The 17,312-nt window shown below is 20.6% G+C and overlaps 1 protein-coding gene across 1 annotated transcript in view; it reads left to right on the top strand.

Moving 5' to 3' along the window:
• LOC105368114 (netrin-B) overlaps nt 1–17,312 on the top strand; it is an 80,665-nt gene that overhangs the window by 1,156 nt on the left and 62,197 nt on the right. Inside the window, exon 1 of the mRNA XM_011507029.1 lies at nt 1–309. This exon is cut by the window's left edge and continues 1,156 nt beyond it. Coding sequence (XP_011505331.1) covers nt 1–309 — 309 coding nt within the window. The remainder of the gene's footprint in view (nt 310–17,312) is intronic.

Here is a 17,312-nt window from a genome sequence, read left to right as displayed (position 1 = left end):
ACGCACCCCAAGAGTTGCAGGGAATTGACGCTCAGGAACTACGAGAAATAAGTTTTGTGTCAGCATCTTCGACAACGAGCGCTAGCACCGGTCTAGGTCCAGCTCATCATTATGCTGTCTCAGATTTTGCAGTCGGAGGACGATGCAAATGCAATGGCCATGCGGCTAAGTGTAGTATGGGTAAGGATGGACAGTTGGCTTGTGAGTGCAAACATAATACCGAGGGAAGAGATTGCGAAAAATGCAAAATGTTCTACTTCGACAGGCCCTGGGCCAGAGCTACGGCTAAAGATGCAAATGAATGTAAAGGTCAGTTGAGATGGAAAAATAATTTACGTATAATTTTTAGATTATTTATATTATTGTTTAGATTTAGTATTTATTTGAATTATTATTTTCTTTAGAATTACAAAAAGTCGGTGACTGTAGCGATAAATTATTCTCCTTTAAAAATAGTGATTTGCTTTTAACAATATGAAAAATTTTTATGGTATAATTTTGAGAATATGCTTGAATTCATTTTTAAATACGTAGCATTCTAATAAACAATTGTCAAATATTATTTTCAATCAATTTTTACCATTGTATATGTAACTTTACTTATGATACATCTTAACTGTAAAATATATTAAAAGATAGTTTGATTTTGAATAATAATACATATAAACGTATGTGTCAATATATTTTAAATATATATTAATCTAAATTATCTTTCTAAATTACCATAGAAATAAATTGTAAATTACGTTAATAAATAATAATTATAGCTTGAGAAATTTTTACTTAAAATATTCAAAATATATTTATTCTCATATATATCAAATTAATTATAGAAATTGCTACTTCTGAGTTTTAAACTTAATAAATATTTTGAATAAAGACTGTATTTTATTAAAAACTTACAATTTTATCAAATAAAAAGCATTCTTTTAAATACAAATTTAAAATGATATCTTCAAAGAGATAAAGAATAATTATGTGAATAATCTACTTATTCTTTTGATTAAAATATGTTCATAATATAAACATAACAAGGAATAAATTAACAATTAACGTTTGCTATAAATTAATACAATCAAAACAATATGAAGCTGAATTAAATAATTATCATGGTACTCAATACTAATAATGAGACATAAAGTATTATATACATTTTTAAAATTAAAATAATACTACAAAAAAATTAAGTTCAGTCTTTTTATAAATAAAACTTAAATAAACTTATTAAAATATTTCTAAATACTGATAAACTAAAATAATTAATTGATATAATGAATAACTAATTATATTTTACTAAATTTATTTTTGAATCCTTCAATTACAAAAATTACTTATATTTAAAATAAAATTCCCTTTTAGTATTTTTATTCTGTTCGTTCATATTATAAATAAAAAAGCATTTCTATTTATAGAAATATTTATTTGTTTCGAAAACTAATCTTAACATATTTTAAATTATTTTTATAACATATTTGTAAATAAAATAAAACTACTTTAAATAAAGCAGATCATTAATGATCTATAAATATAACTCATAATAGCTACGTTAATCTTTGAGGCTTCAGTTTTGGTAGTATGATAAACTATAATGAGATTTTTATGTTATTTCTTATTACTATTATATTTTAATGAATTTCTTTTATGCATTTGCTAATTAGAATAAACACAATTGAAATTATTTAAAAATAGTTTTCTAAAACTCAGTGCAATTGAATTTTGTATTTAACAAATTGTAAATAATGTATTTATATAAATACAATTGTAATTCGTATAATACAATTCGAATTTTTTAAATAATATATTATTGAACTAAGAAGTAAATAATCATTCCTTAAAAATGAATTAATAATAATAAACCAAAAACATTGTAAATCTTATACATGAAATTATTTAAATTAAACTAAAATAAATTCACAATAAATAAAGAAACGCAATATATATTTTATAAAGTTAATCGAATTCTAGCATAAATATAAATAATAAATTATATTTACACTATATTCTAATTTTCAATTAGTGTGTAATTTTTCTTTTCAATATTTTTTAATAACATCACGCTGTTTTATATTATTAATTTTCAATTTTAAAATTCGAAAACTACAATAAAACACATAATGAAATAAAACTTATAATATTTTGAAGAAATAATTGTAGCAATAACAATTTATACATAGAATAATTATAGGGTTTTATGAAATTTATTCTACACGGTAATTTTCTATTCTTTTAAAATTTGTATGACCACTCACAGAAATTTGTCAAAATGTAATTATAACAAAATTATATTTAGTATTTCTATTTTTATAAATTTAATTATTACAGATAAATTGAATATACCATCATTTTAATATAGAAATCATTAATTCGTTAACAGAGATTTTTTCATAAACAAATAAATGATTTATTTTACATTTAAATTATTAATTATTATTATATCTAAAAATAAAAGTTACAAAATAATATACATTGGTCAATTTCATATATGATTTATTAAAAGAAAATAACCAACTGAAATCATACTTATAAACAAGAAACGTACTTGATAGTTCGATAAAGACTTCAAGCGGTTTTTCTTTTGATAATTTTTTTTCTCTTTTTTTAGATCTATAATAGGATTTATTTGTTACAATTCATTAATTATTAATTAATTAATTAATATGCAAACAGTATAAACTTGAGTTATCGTTAGATAATCAATTACGCTAAAATGATAGAAAATTTTTAAAAATTCTGTTCAATACCTTATAAAAAAATTAGTTATAAAGAGTTCATTCAATTCAGTGTATACAAGCATAGTATGATATTTTTCAACTTTATTCTAAAATTTAACATTAATTTAAATTTCAAATGCCCTTTCAGATGGTTGATTTTTTTATAATTATATATTTATAGATACATAAATCCACGAAGAAATTAAATATACAATGGATACATAAAAACATTTTAGTTATACTAGATTTTAAGTACGGTTAATGCCTGTTAAAAAATATATTATGACATTGAGTTCTTTTAAAGTTGTTTGATAACTAAGGGTTATTAGCTTTTATCAAATTTTTTATTCCAAAACTTTAAAAAATTAATGTAGCAATTAAAATAGAAAAGAGAATATTAAAAAAAGAATAATATATAATAATGTTTAAGGAAACTTTATTTTATGTAATTTAAACCTCAAGTTCTATTTTAAAAACTATAGAAATCATGTATATGGATATAAAAAGTTTACAGAGTATGATTCTCTATCAATTAAAAAAACTAAAAAGTTCATGGGCTTATACAACTGCTTATCGTCAATTTTTGTAAAATACTCTTTAAAGACTATTTTATTAAAGGCACGATTTTATACTTCTATTTTAGCATAGTACTTATTAAAATTGAGTTATATCAAATATCAATTTAAACCTAATAAATTTAATTTCTAAATTATTAAATGGGTCTACATTTTTATTTAAGCTTTATGAAATTTTTCTTTAAAATACAAATTATTATGAAAAATTTTTTTAATAAAATCAATACGTTTTCAATCATCAATGAATATCTTACTAGAAAAAAAGTAGTTTATATAATAATTAAACAATTAAAAAGCATTAATTGGAATGTTTTTATTTTAGTTGGATTTATTTACATTGTGACAAATTAAAAAAAAATTTAATGTTACACTGGATTGATTTTACATAGTCAATTAACATAGTACTTATTTTATTAATTCAGAGGATTAATTAAAAGCATTTATAAACAAATTATAAATTAAATTAAAAAATCAGCTAATGAATTATATAATAAATTTAGTAAATCATTAAATACTTATCATTAATTTAGTTCAAAACAATATTAGCATAAAATTTAATACAGAATCTTACAAAATCAAGACTTGTATTAACGCATTTACGTTTTCATGTAGAGATTAATTTTTTAGTTAAGATTGTTGCAAAACTTAATAAAAAAATACAAACATACATATGATCATTTATTTCTTTAGTAACTAAAATCATTCATTTAAAATTGACAAATTATTTATCATAGGATGCTTTTATTTGATTTATCAATTTTTATTGCTTATTATTTAATTAGTTTAACTTATTTTAGTAATGAAAACAATTTCTTTGATGCTATAAACATTTTCAAATAATTATCAAAATAAATTAAATTAATTACGTAAAATAATAAAATAGAAAATTTTACTAAAAACAAAGATTATTGTGGTTTTACATCCCATAAACATTAAACTTTAGTCAACGTTGAAAAATTACTATGAAATAACTTAAAGAGTTATGTTTCATTTGCCTAATGAAACAGTAACGTTTATCCTACGAGAAATTTCGTAGGTCTTAAGGTATTTTTTCCCATTAATTTACTGATATTTATTTATCAGTGATATAAAAATTGTAGAAGAAATATTTACATTAGATATTATTTAATACTTTCATTTCTGAGAGTTCTTCAATGAATTGGACATTTTCTTATAAGATAATTATAATAAATTGATTATACAAAGTACAGATATTCACTGTTAATTAAATTAATTCGAGAATTATATAGACTAAAATATAATATCGCAATATATTTCTAACTGGCTGAAATTCATAATTACAATACCAAATGTATTCAATATATTTAATAGTTTGTATAATAATTGAGTAATTATAAGAATAATTTAATTCTGATCATTGAATAAAATATATATAATAATTTTAGGAGAGGAAAAAAATTGATAAAACTGATTTGAAGATTGAAAGATACGAGTAATTCTTGATCAGTGTAAATATAGAGGGACTTTTAATTAACAATTAAGATTTGTAATTTATAGAAAAATTAGAGAAAAATTAAATTAATGAAAAATTGATCAACAAAAATGTTTTTTAATAAGCTTCTATATATATATATATATATATATATATATATATATATAATATATTTAAATATGTATTTAATTCTGTTATTTAAAAAATTTTTTTAATGTTAAAGAATAAATAATAATTTCTAAAGATTTTCTTAGATCAGTTTTTATTTCATTTTCCTTTATCCTTTTAATTCAAATATTTATTTTACATGTAATTTAGTGTTTTATAAATAAAATATTATTTGTTTTTAATAATAAAATTAATTTAACTAAGATTATACGCATTTGTAATTTCTATGTGATTTTAACGATTCTATATAACTTATACGATTTATATCAAATTTTCAAAATTTATTTTGAATGTAGCAAAATTTGTAGTAATTTATTTTATGAATAGCAGGTTTTAATATACTTTAAGTAGTAATTGTAGATATTCATTATTCAATTTTAGAAAATATAGATTATTTTTGTAATTTAAATATGAAGAAGTTTTTATTTTTATACGCATTTTATACATAGTAATGTCTTTAATAATTAATTCTACTTTTATATAATTTATAATGTTTATAGAATATATAATTTAAATTCCTTTAAATTTGGTATTGAAAATAATCGAAATTTTTTCTTTATTTCGTTTTCCATTATTTTCTATAAATTGCTCTATAATTTTGAAGATTTCATACGTAATTTATTCGTAGAATGATAAAAAAATGGAAAAGAAATTATCGGCACGAAAAAAACAAGGATTTGAAATTAGGTTCTTGTTTAAATTAAACAGATTAGCGATAGAAAATTTTTCACTTTGTACGAATGACAAACAATATAAATGTATACATGTTTTACTACATGTAGTAAAAAGTTATTATTGTCAAAGAAAATGAGGAAGTATGGAAAGAAAAGTGAAAGTGTCAGGCATCACAAGGGGAAAAGGATGCAGCTTCTGATCATTAATTCAATGCAGTGAAGTGGCGCTCATTTAGCACATGAGTTATGCATACATCTACTACATTTATACAAATGAGAGAAAAAAAGAGAGAATGATTTCGGAATGAAGGCACAGGAATAAATAATGAAGTATATAAAGTTCACGCAAAGTTCGTTATCGATTTTTTATATTTTTAAGCCCTGTTTAAATATTATTAGTTAAACTCAATATTAGATATTTATTTTTTATTAATATTTTTCCATAAATATGAGATTTCGTTCATTTGATCTTATGTAAATTTTTAGAAAATATATATTCATACAAATTCAAATTTAAATAATTTTTATTAAATAACTCAATGAAAAGTAAAAAATGTTTTAACTAAATTAGAAATTTTTTCTTTTAAAGTTTTAATATTCTAAGTGTACTGATCAAATGGTTATGATTTTCATTTATAGAAGAAAAATGTACTACAAATAACTTAATAATTAAATAATTAATACAATATAAAATAACAGTAGATGTAAATATAATTAATGTTCTTATAAAATAATTGTTGTATTTAACATAAAACAAAGTAACTTCTGTATATTTATATATTTTTCATTAAACAAAAGTCTGATTAAAATCAAGAATTGAAAATAAAGTGAGGAGAATAGATGCGATAGCCAGACCCATATTAAAGCGTCATAATAATGAAAATTAGTATTTGTAATAAATATCAACGCCTGAAGAAGAGACAAATGTAATTAATTCAAGGAGAAACTTTTAACAGCAAACTTAAAATATACTCTTGTGCTTCAAAAAAAGAATTTAATAAGGATTTATGGCTCCAAATAACAAAAAGCCCAGTTTTACTTGTATTTGAACGGAAAGAAAAGGAGTTCGATCAATACTCACAGTTTCAGGGAATTGAAAACTCAATCCTGTCCTTGAATGAAAGGAAGAAAAGGTCAACAGCATTTATAAGTTCAAAAGTCAAGATGTTTGGACGATTGAAAGAAATAAACAACTATTTTTCTAATGTACTTAGCGTATAAACTTTGCAAGCATCCTTAATGCTAGTAATAATGTTGCAATTATACAGGTGAATTCATTCAAATATTCCGCATGAGTCAACATAAAGATAATTAAGAAAAAAGAGAAAAAAAGACGTTACACTGAATTTCTCCACTAAGCGCGCGCATACATATATATACTTTTATCTACAGACGCTTACACGTTCTCAACTGCAATTTCGGATATACACGGTCTTGTGTACGTGTATGCATATCTAAATCGGCATTGCAGTTTTAGCTTCAATTATAATTTAATATTGATATTAGATATATAAAAATGTATTTATTTATATTACAGTAATTTAAATAGAGAAGTCTTATGAATGAATACTATATGATAGAATTGACAAACTATTCATGTAATTTTTAGAAAATGGAACGTTAAAAAAATTGATGACAAATTTTATAAATTTTCGGCTATTTAATGTATACTAATGTGATAAATAAAAATAATTTTAATAACCTGCATTTATGTCTATTTAAATAGATATCTAGAAATAATTGAAGAATTATCTAGTAAAAATGAGAAATAATTACATATCGTTAAAATATTTTTTAAATGTGTGCTCGCATACTTTAATAGCTAAATAAGGATAAATATGCAGTTACTTCATAAAGAAATGTCTTTTATAACTTATAGCATATGCAAAGATTAAATAAGTATACGTATGTAAAAATGATAGTTTTAAAAATATTTATCATTGTTTTTTTATTGTATTTAGAAGAAAATCATAATTAAAGTGATTAAATAATAAGAGAATGATCTGCTTAATTATGCTAATGTAAGGTGTTAGTCGGTTTATTTGGGTTATTAAATGACAAAATACAAGTAGGAGTAACTTTAAAACTTATGATAGCTTTATGAGCACGAGCCAATATCTAAGTACATATTTTCCTATGCTTCTTCAGAATCAGCTCTTTCTTGAAACGGAAAATTATTTTGAAACCACCGTGAACTTTAAGTAAGAGAGCGTCAACCTTTGTGTCAGAAATGAACCCGTTGTATACATATATTATTAAAATTCAACATGAATATCTTATGATTAGAATTTATATTTGAACGTTCATATAGTAAAAAGTATTAAATTAAAAAATTTATACTGATTATGAATATTATAATTGAATACTTATGTTTATAATTAATATATTGCAAATATGATCTAACTAATTACAATATAATTATATATAAAAAGTCATATTACTGTAAACAAATTTAAATAAAAATGTATAAAAAAACCTATTATCTATTATGTTAAATTTCTTTGATTGCATTGTTTTGATGGCATTTTTTTATCAGTATTATTTTTTTAATAAATATATATTTTCAATTTTTATTGTATTCTGCTGCTATGTGATATAATAATTCAAAAGTATATATTTTTACTAGTACCGCCAATATAATTCTTTATTTTATTCATAAGAAACCTGTATGCTATGTGGTTTATAAAATCATATAATAATTTTAATATACTTTAGTAACGAATACAAATTTTAAATTATTTGGATAATAATTTTATAAGATATATTAAATTATATTCAATAGAATACTTATCATTTGCATTTAATAAATTCATATAATTAGTAAGTTACAAAATAATAATACTGATAAAGAAGTAAGTTTAATGTTTAAAAAATAATGATACCAAAATACGTGGAAATTAAAAATAAAAGGTTAGATTATAAACATAAATAAATAAAAAATAATTTAAAAATATTTTAAATAATATATTTTATTATGTATTTATGTATAAAAACATAATTAAAACATTTCATCTACAAATAAATACCATACATTAGTAAATTATTAATACAATGGAAAATAGTTATAAAAATTACATTTGTATTACTAAATTAGTTTTTAAAACATATATATTCATAATGAGAAGTAAATATATGAATATCATAATATGATTTTATCTTATGTAGTAAATAGGTTTAATTTTGGATAGCTAATATTCAGTCATACGTGAAAAATAATAATAAACATTAATTTTTATTTTTTAAATTTAATCGGTAGAACATAATTTAAACATAAAATTGCATAATATATTAATGTAATATTACTTTGTAAGTTAATGTGTATAACTGAATATAATTACATATAATTCTTGTAGTAGTAAATAGATTTAATCGTTCAAGATATATTCAGATAAGTTATTGAATAATATTTATTATTTCTGAATTTAAAAACTTTATACTTTATTACAAATTATATAAAAAATTAAAGAAAATTAAATTTATTCTATTGAAAATAATTGATTAATTAATTTTAGTTATTTTTAAATTATTTAAAAATTAGTCAACATTTAATATTCGTAAACATAATAATATTAACGTGTTATTATATAATTATACAACTATTATGTTATACTTATTTATTTTATTTTCTAAAGTAAAATTACTAAAGTAAAATAATACATTTATTATTTATAATGATTAATATATTGCATTTAATTATTTGTAGACTAAATATTTTAAATATTCTCAGTTTTTTTATGTAATTTACATAATAAATGTGCATTAACGTTTTTCGATGTATATTAGAATTTATACTTTTTCATACGTGTGTAATTATTAAATGTAAAACATTATCATGACTATAAAACTATGATTAAATAAAAAATATGTATTTGTAAAAAATCTTTCGGAAAATAGTTTTTTTTTAAATCTTAAATTATTTGAAAATTTTCGAATTACTCAATCCATAATTTTATTAATAACTAAATACGTATACTTTTGCTTTTTATTATTTTTTGTAAATTTCTGTACTACAATATTTCAATTGATTTTGTAACAACGATACTATTTTTTAAAAGTAACACAAATGTTTAGGTTACAATACAGCTTATAATAAATTAAAAATGAAATACCTAAGTAAATATAAATAAATAAAACAATTTAAGTAAACGGTTTAATTGAGTATATAGAGAAAAATATAATAAATTCATAAATACATTATATAACTATCAAATCGTAATAATTTTGTAAAGAAATACAATTAAATAAATGTATAAAGTGGGCCACTTAAATCAATTTGTAACGTTTCTAAAAGTCCGTTATATTCTTTAATGAAAATGAATAATCTCCTATATAACCAGTGGTCTCATCTGTTCACTTACGCTTAATTCGTATTATTTTATGCTTGGATACCGTATAAACGAATATTAATAGAGTAGCAATAAATGAATAAATGAAGGAAGAATTATTTCCAAAGTTGTGTATTTAATGTTTAATATTTTTACAAATCTAATTTGACATTCTTATGACTTTATTGTCTATTATAAATCATAATATTCTTGAAGTTAAGTTATAAAATACAACTGTAATACATTGTACCAATCGATCAGAAGTTTAATACATCATTAATACAATTATGTTCAACTTCAATTAATAATTAAATTTTGTAATAATACAAAAAATACTGAATGGACTTTTTAGTACACATTTGATACTACATTACGATACTAGAAATTTACCGAAAGGTATTCAATAAATTTGAAATTACATTCTATAATAAATAAAATTATTTTGATATATTTATTTTTAATTTAAATTTAAAGAATATCATATTCATACTATTGTTTTTAATTTTATATTAATTAATGATTTGTTGCAATTTTGTTCGATTAAAATTAATTTTCATTCTATTTTTAGTAATATATTAGTATTATTGTTGTTTTTAATATTTTCACTACGATAATTTATAATTCAATTAGAAAATGATTTCAGAATTGTGTAGCGTAATTAATTAAGAATTAATAATAAATTAATACAAAAGTATTAAATTAAGTAATAATAATTATCATTAATAATTAAATTACGTTTTATATGAATTTTCAATGGATTTTATAGTTTCTTCTTTTTTGTAAGAGAAAAAATTAAGTAAGATATCGAGAGTACAAGGGAGCATAATTTCCCTCTTAATTTCTTGATTACATCCTTACTTTTCAAAATTTCTCCGTACACTCGCTTACTCTGCTTCGTATTCTCATACTTCTTGCATTACTCTTTGTTTTTCCCTTCACTGTAGTCTTTTGGCGTACGCTAAGCACAGAAATAAATAACATACGCACTCGATGTCTGACGGGGAAGAGAGGCGGGGTACTTGACAAAACTCTTTGCATCCGCAACTTATACAAGTTGGAGACTTGCGTGGGTCTTCCTTCTCCAATTAAGCGGTCGCTATGGTGATGCTATGATTCTTTCTCTCTTTCTATTGCTCTTCCTCTTTCTATATTTGATTGTCGGTAGCAATTGAGAGTGTATACAAGTAAGAGAGGGGGGGGGGGAGAAAGAAGAAGAAAATTTTTAGGAAAACGAAATAAAACAAGGTAAATATGGAAGAGTAGAGGATATACTGATTTATTTCATTTGATTCTACTATAATAATATATATATTTTTTGTAATATGCACACCCAGAAAAAATTTAAAAACGATTAATTAGTTATGTTATTTTGTAATATTCTTCAATACTTTCAATCATTTAAGTTAGTAAACCTTGTAAGTTTAAGTCACTTTATGCAAAATTAGAAAAATATTTTATAAAACGACAAAATTTTTTAAATTTTATTAATTTGAATCTTATGAAATATTATATTAATAAATACTCAAATCTATAATGATTTGACAAATATTAACTTTGAAATGTAATTGTTTAATAGCTTTTATCATTATATTTTTCCTGTACAATTAATCATATTTATGTAGTGACAAACTCGAAATGTTATAATACCACGAAAAAGTAGAACCTGTCTTTATTAAATAAAATGTAATAGTGCGAATATGCATTTTAGTATACTTACTATTACAATATTAAAATATTCTTATATGAATTTTTAATAATAAAAGGAAAATGATAATATTAATAAAAAGAAAAATAATTCTGTAATATTTTAATCAATACTAATTTTTATACCAATGCTTGTCCAGTTATAATTATTTAATAAATATTTATAAATACTAGTTATATGTATTAATTCACATATCCGATTGTAATTATATTATACTTTGGAATCATCTAAAAATTGTCGAAAAGTATATATAACTTTAGAATATGTTTTAATCTATTATAAATTTTATTTCGTAAAATCTTTATTTTATTTAATATTTCGATAGATTCAGTTAAATTTTTATGAATAAGAACATCTTAAATTACTTGATAAATATACTGAATAACAAAAGTTAAAATACAAAGATCTATATAAACCTATCTTATTTATATACTTATATTTATATTAATGATTATTTTCTCGTTTATAATGAAGACCAACAACATAATCAGTAAAAAAATTTAGACTTATTTATCAGCTTATCATTAGAATTTTAGATAAAAATTGTTGTAAATAATTTCAAATTTCTAATATTCCAAACTGATTAATATTTTTATAACAATTTTGTATGAAGAATCAAAAATATGTTTTCAACATTTTATCAGATAAAATCGTACTATTAATTGCTGAAAATATTTAATAATAATTTTGACTATACTTTTAATTTTTATTGATAATTTTAATTAATTATAATCTTTATACTATTATAAGTGCATTTAATTATTTCAATAAAATTACTGTATGCAATGCGAAAAATTTTAACTTTGTACTTGTACATTTAAGAAATGATAAAAACTAATTAAAATTTTTTATAATTATTTATATAAAATAAATCAACAATATACTTTCATATAAGTATAATTTATACCTGTTTGTTACATCAGATTTTATAAATAAATAATATATAAGAAAGATATTTTAATTTATTTTATCAATATTCCTTAATTGATATTTTTATATTTATTCATATTATAAACTAAAACAAAATTTAAATTAATATAGGATATATTTGCGTATGACAATCTCTCAACAAATAAAAAAAGAAGCACAAGTTATATGCGTATGCATTGTCTTCCTTTACAGAGTTACGATTTCATATGAACTAAATAATATTGTTTTTATTTTATTTATATTCATTACTACAGATTATATTTAATTATTTTCAATATCATCGTTTCATACTATTAAATCCAAAAACTATAATTTGCGTTTTTGTTATAATCTATCCTCCCGATCTTATTAAAATCTACTAAAATTCTTCTATTGCGATGTAGATTAAAATAAAAACAATATATAAACAGGTAGACTACAAACAGATAGATAGGCATATAAATAGATAGGTAAAAAGATAAACAGATAGATATAAAAATAAAGGCTACAGGGAAAAACAGGATTTAAGGAAAAATATACGGAGAAGTGTTTGAAAATTAACAGCCATCGCCCGATACATTATGTATATATATATACGCAAGATGCTATAGATGGAATTGCATTCCATCAATTGATGAAATACGTTTGAAATTAGATATACTTATTATTAGTACGTTAGTCTAGAGAAAAAGTGATCCGAATAATAATAAAATAAATTTGCTTTTTCACTTATTTATATATTTGTGTTTTTTTATAGTAATATACAAAAATATTTTTTTACTCGTCGTAAATTTATTAAAAAATTTGATATAACATTATATACCTATCAACATATGATATTATAATATCCACTGATATATCCAAATTGCAAATAAATCAAAAGTTTATTCAGATTTGCAAACTTTTCTAGAAGTAACTATTCAACTATTCATTTATACAAAATTATATTAAAAATGTATTTAATTCGATATACGATTTAATGCATCTAATTATGAATAATTTATTTCAATCATTTTCAATTACGGTAGTATAACTGTTTTCACTTTATTTATTTAAATCTGTTATTATTAATTTTCTTTGATTCAGTTATTATTTTTTATGAGTTATTTGCATTTTATATAGTGTTTAAAGTAACACATATTACAATATTTCATTACATTATTAAAATACAAGTATGAAGTTAATGACAATTAAATAATGAAAACTAAAAAGTATTTGAAAGTACCTTATTTTTTTTCTATTAAATTACTGAATTGATACCTACTATAATAAATATACTTACTATATTAATTTATTCAGGATGAGAAAATTCAATTCTATTCGTTACATGTTAGAGAATAAAGTAAATAAAAAGAAATATTTTTATTTTATAAGTATTATATTTACTTTATATTATATTTAATTATATAGATATAAAAAATTTATTATATATAGAGTTATACAGTTAAAAGGATAATTATGTAGGCATAAACGGTATTTTAATTAAAATAGTAATTGAGAATTTTTTTATAAATTCTTATATTTAATATAAATAATTTTCAGGTTTCAATAATAACCATTTTATTTAAGTTAAGTTTTAAGATTGCATATTTTGATTTATTTAAGTACTAAAATAATTTTATTTATGAATATATTTCATAAGATTATTAATAAAAAATTTAATTCTAAATTATATTGAGCAAAATAAGTTCTTAAAAATTCAAGTTTACAATTACTTTATTTATAAATAGTAATTCTTGACCATTTTTTTAAATTTGCATAAAATCAATTTTATAATAAGCGAACTTTTAAATTATCACCTTGTAATATCAAAGTCTAATGAGCCATAATTAAATTTATCTATCAATGGAAAACACATCAAATTTAACAAGATACGATTGTCAAACAAGTGAAAAGTTGATAATTAAGAACCAAATTTTTTTAATTAAAGATTCTTCATTTTAGTTAGATATAAGGTAATTTAGTGTTTTTCTTAGTTGTCATAGTTATTGGTTATTTCATTAAAAATATATGTTTACGCAGCTATAAATGAAATTATTCGTATGAAATTTTGCGTATTTTATCTAATGCTTACTTTTAAAACGTTATATCATTCAATACTTTTCACATTAAATATTTCATAGAGTAAAATATTTTGTTCCGGATAAAACAATTTTTAATATATACAATATCCAGTATACAATAACCAATATTAATGTATTGTTATGTTCATCAAGTAACAGAAATTATCACTTATCATACGAATCAATTATTAAATATTTAAGGAGGTATTTTATTAATAATATATTGAAATTATGTCTTTATTAATTGGTACTACTTTAATTTCTAAAATTTATATATTTGTATATCAAGTTATTATGTATGGAAATTAATAATTAGCTTACATTCATTTAAGTAATAGTAAAGTTTATGGCGATTTGTTTTTTTCTTTCTTTTCTTTCCTTTCTTTCAATCTTTAGGATAAAATATATTAATTATAAATAATTAATTTTATTCAATTATAAAACTAAGTCGAAAATAGTTTTTTATATATTAAAATCAAAGCGTTCATTTCTATAATTAAATTAAATTGATAATCTTAGGTAAAGTAATATTTGGTATGAAATTTAATTATTTCTTTCTTTAAAAATTGTAAATCTATTATCTTAATGTATAATGATATTATATTAAATATATGAAAGTGTAAAAAGTATTTATTAAAGGTATAAGGATATTTCAAATGTCTCTAGTTTATTTTATTATGAATTGAATTGAGAAGATTTTCCGTTGGAAGATATTAAAAAATTTAATACATAAAAATTGCTACTTTAAAATTTGAGCGAGTGTATAATTTGCTAAGGAGTTTCGAATAACTATTGAAGTTTTAAACAAAATGACTAATATACAAGTAATTATTTTAATGGTGTTTTATAATTACACTAAAAGACTGTGTTCTTCCGTCCCTTTTTAAATTTACAATAATGGCTCAATAATATAAAAATATACGTAAAACCATTAAACTTCCAAGCTGTTGCAATTAATCTAAAGTGATAATTATAGCAATTTTAGCATGAGATAGGATGAAATTTAAAAAAAGTTAATGTATACTATATAAATAAAGTGAAATTTTATGGAGGTAAAATTTTTCATTTAATTTTATTAAATTAAGCTAATGGTGAAAAATGTGTGGGTGTGTATAGTAAATGAGACATTTTCATAAAATAATTGATTTCATCGTTTCATGAAATGAATGAAGGATCTACTAGAGGAAAGCTGAGCTTTTGCCGCGTAACCAAATGAGAGAGTATGGTTTGGAATCATAAGCCAGATGTCGCTGAGGTATTCGCTAAGCTCGATGTGATAATTTTATGATCTTGGCAAAAGATTTCTGTCTATATTCTGAAGGAAAAAGAAGATTCATCGGAAACTTGGCTTTTAATCTGTAATAATTTACAAAACTTATTTTTAATTCGTTAAATTATTTTTACTGCTTTAAATGTAAAAATATTTATTTGAAAATAATGATGACTATGAATGTTTCGATACTGAAAATGTTTAACTTTTTAAAGTATGCTCTTCTTTGTTAATATCTCATCATTTCTTATTTGATATTTTCAATATAAAAGTCATTGTATTTAAATTTTTCAACACATTCATGTCGATTTTATAGTATAGAGATGATGTGTTTTTAATTACAACATATAAAAATTAATTTTTTCAGCCTTATATTAAATAGGCATATATTTAATTAGAAAGAAGTTCCAATTATTTTTGTCACTTGATTGGCTAATTCTATTAAAGTTTGATTTTAGTTGTCCAATTATAATTGGTACTTGATAAATAAACTAATTAATTTATGTTTTGGAGATTAAATTAAGTGATGAATAGTTGTTTCCATTAATGAAGAATTACTAATTGATTTACGTATACCTTTTATCTTGTGATGTCCTTATAGTTAATTAATTTATTTATGGTTAATTTATTTAATTTAAGGTTGCAAGATTCAGAAATGAAGCTAACAAAAATAATATATTTACAAGTAATAGATACATATTTATATACTACAAATAATACAATTATATTGTACATTTTTTGATGGAGTAGGAATAAATTGATTAAATAGAGGTTAGATCAAATTGTTGATTGCCTCGCATTTTATAGAATTTTTCGATAATGTATTTATCATTAATGTAGTACTCTTTATCCAGTATAATATGTATAGAAATTTGAAAATTAAAGATTTTAAAGAAATTGGAAAAATTTTAGTTTTGTGAAATTCAAGTACATTGCATGTGGAATTTTGTTAACTTTATAGTTTTTATTTGATTTTAAATATATCATATAAGAATTGCAAGAACACAAAAAATTACTAAAAAATTTAGCTTACTCAAATTTCACTTACTCGGTAATATATAAGCGTTAAAAAAATGTGTTTAAAATAAAAATATTAATGGTGTATAAAAAATGAAAGCACTAAGAAATATGTGTTTGCCGATTAAAGTGACAGAAGACATTAATAGCCATATGACAATGTCTTATATATAAATTTAATAGCATGTCATTTTTTTTTCTGACGGAAGTCACAAAATTTGATGATTTTTCTTTCATTATATTTATATTTGGATAAAAATTTACAAAATAATACACGGAAATGAGATCATTTGCAATTTTTAAAGAAATGATATGTATAAAATTATTTGGACATTTAATTTTTTTAGATTGTAATCCGACATAAATTTACTATATGATAAAAACAGTCATATTTCTTGATTCAATAATATTGACCTCTGTTAAATTTAATAACAATATCTCT

The sequence above is a fragment of the Ceratosolen solmsi genome, unplaced genomic scaffold, assembly GCF_000503995.2.
Source record: "Ceratosolen solmsi marchali unplaced genomic scaffold, CerSol_1.0 scaffold6, whole genome shotgun sequence".
Taxonomy (NCBI): Eukaryota; Metazoa; Arthropoda; class Insecta; order Hymenoptera; family Agaonidae; genus Ceratosolen; species Ceratosolen solmsi.
Note: the sequence above shows the minus strand (reverse complement) of the source record. Positions and strands in the feature narration are given on the sequence as shown.